Here is a 2,286-nt window from a genome sequence, read left to right as displayed (position 1 = left end):
GCTCTTCTTTCCTCTACGATATCCTCCCAATAAGCAAATGTCTTTTTATATTGTTTCATGGTTCCTTTTCTTATTCCTTGAAGATCAAATCTCTCAAATATTGGGAAAAAAGAACCCAAGTCTTTTATAATCCCTCCATACTCAATGATTTTATGTAGCGACTCTTTTARCCCATCAYGACTGCCMCGTTCATCTTTCAAATCAAGGAAATCTCTTGCAAAGATRATGGAACTCAAWGTGTTGAACAATGTAGTAAAAACTACATCCTCCACGTTGATCACTTGTCCTTGCTTTCCATGCAAGAAATCCAACAACMSGCCTAATTTTTCATCMCGTAATCYAGAYTGGGATTCTAATGCTTTCGCCGAGAACATCTCGGTTCGGCAAAGGGTTCTTAAGTTTTTCCAGGTGTGATTGCAGTCTGACCAAATGAGGGAGTGAGGTATTAGGGATGYCTGTTGAAATGCAGTAGGCACAACACGTGAGGAAAGAAAACGATCTTGAGTTTTAAGAATTTCCATGGMTGCATCYGGTGAAGAGGCAACCACAAGAAGTTGCTTGCCTAAGCGGAGAGATATAAGAGGGCCGTATTGATTAGCAAATTTGGCAGTAGAGACGTGAGGTCTATCCCCTACCTGATGTAGGTTTCCGATGATTGGCAACCTTGGTGGACCTGGTGGGAGATTCTTTGAGGGTGTTGGTTTGGCTAGTCTGACAACAAGTAAGAGAAAGAAGATCGTTGATAGAACGAAGAGAGGGGCCGAGAGATTATTATGTACGAGAAAACTTGTGATATCCATGAAGAGTGCTTTTGAGAGGTATACGGTTATATGTTGTTTGTGAATGATTTTGAACCTGGATATATAGGGTGTATTTATAGGCTTAATTGACATGCTTCATTTCTAATGCAATTCAAATGAGGATTACGCCGGTCAACTAGTTTTGGCAGTGAAAACGGTGTAAGAAGACTATTAATGCAGTCAATTGTTAGTGATTCACATGGATTACTAAATAATTGTATGCCAATTATGGTCAATTCTAGTTTACAACAATATAAAACACGTCAATCATATCCTGGAAGGTGCTCAAGACTTGTTACAAATATATTATGGGTTTTTGGTGTCATTATTTAATTTTTTATGTGATGGAGGCTTTTTTTCATACAAATTAGCTTCGTCGTTATTTGCATAATGCGTCGTCGTTCCTTTACATCAATAATTATTGTTAATTAATTTGAAAGTGTTATTTTGTTTGAACTAATAATAAATTAAGTATGATGCATAGATATGTACGTATGTATATATGTGTGCATGTGTTATTGGAGTTAGCATCGATTCATTAGTTTCTCATCACTATTGTAATTGTATCAGCAATTTGTCTTTAATGTTATTGAAAACTCCCTATGGGTTTAATTTCTCATCAAATTCGCACGTAAATTTCGTTTCATCATTTGTTTAATTTCATCTTTCGGGTTCAATTTTGTGTCTCGGTTTCCCTTCTTTAATTGGTTCTCCGAAGATATTTTAGTAATATGACATAATTGTAGAGAGAAATGATATTTGGCCACAGAAGTTTAAATAACATGTTACTATACGCAACAACAAACCCTTTTGGCACCTTCAAGGTCGGCCAAGAAAAGAGACTAGATCGTTATTTGAAACCTTTAATGCTTCTATATTCTTTAGTAGTTTTTCCGTCCATTCTTCAATTTACGCTCTTCGAACTTTTACAAGCTATGCATGAAAAACCTAAAGACTAAATTCGAATAGTATGTTTTGTTTGTAGTTTTTATATAGTGTGGGCATTGTTTAGTTTTTCCACCCTCGACATGAAAAATGTGGCGGAGAGCCGAATTCAATCTGACAACTAATATATCTCTTGAATGAACAAATTGTAGGTTTAAAAATCATTGCGTAGATGTGTATATTTTTAGTTAGTTTGTATCTACGTCATTTGGAGTATAAATTAAAGTAAGCATTAAGTGTAATATGTTTCAAACCACAAAAGTGATGCCCGATTGGTTTGAACTTAAGCTCCAAAGGTCAAAAGTGGCCGGAGGTCTTAAGGTTCAAATTGAAGGAGGAATAAAAATCATTTTGTGGTCACGAATATTCAAATGCGGTGACTCCAAACTACCCACAAAGTAGATGATCGTCCTGAGATTAATCGACGCATGACAGGTTGGATATTTAGATTAAAAAAATGTAATATGTTTCAAGAATCAATGTACTATTTCTTTTTAGAAAGTGGGAAGCTCCGCGCCTATTTTTCTAGAAATGTCATAAA

General features: G+C 35.6%; 1 protein-coding gene across 1 annotated transcript in view; it reads right to left on the bottom strand.

The window, feature by feature from the left end:
* LOC112524809 (probable (S)-N-methylcoclaurine 3'-hydroxylase isozyme 2) overlaps positions 1-831 on the bottom strand; it is a 9,457-nt gene extending 8,626 nt beyond the window's left edge. Inside the window, exon 1 of the mRNA XM_025134758.1 lies at positions 3-831. Within this exon, the coding sequence (XP_024990526.1) occupies positions 3-800 (798 nt within the window). The 5' untranslated portion in view covers positions 801-831. The remainder of the gene's footprint in view (positions 1-2) is intronic.
* Positions 832-2,286: the final 1,455 nt, after the last annotated feature.

Source organism: Cynara cardunculus (genome assembly GCF_001531365.2).
Source record: "Cynara cardunculus var. scolymus isolate 2C chromosome LG 13, CcrdV1, whole genome shotgun sequence".
NCBI classification, from domain to species: domain Eukaryota; kingdom Viridiplantae; phylum Streptophyta; class Magnoliopsida; order Asterales; family Asteraceae; genus Cynara; species Cynara cardunculus.
The sequence above is the reverse complement of the archived record's forward strand: the minus strand, read 5'-3'. Positions and strand labels throughout refer to the sequence as shown.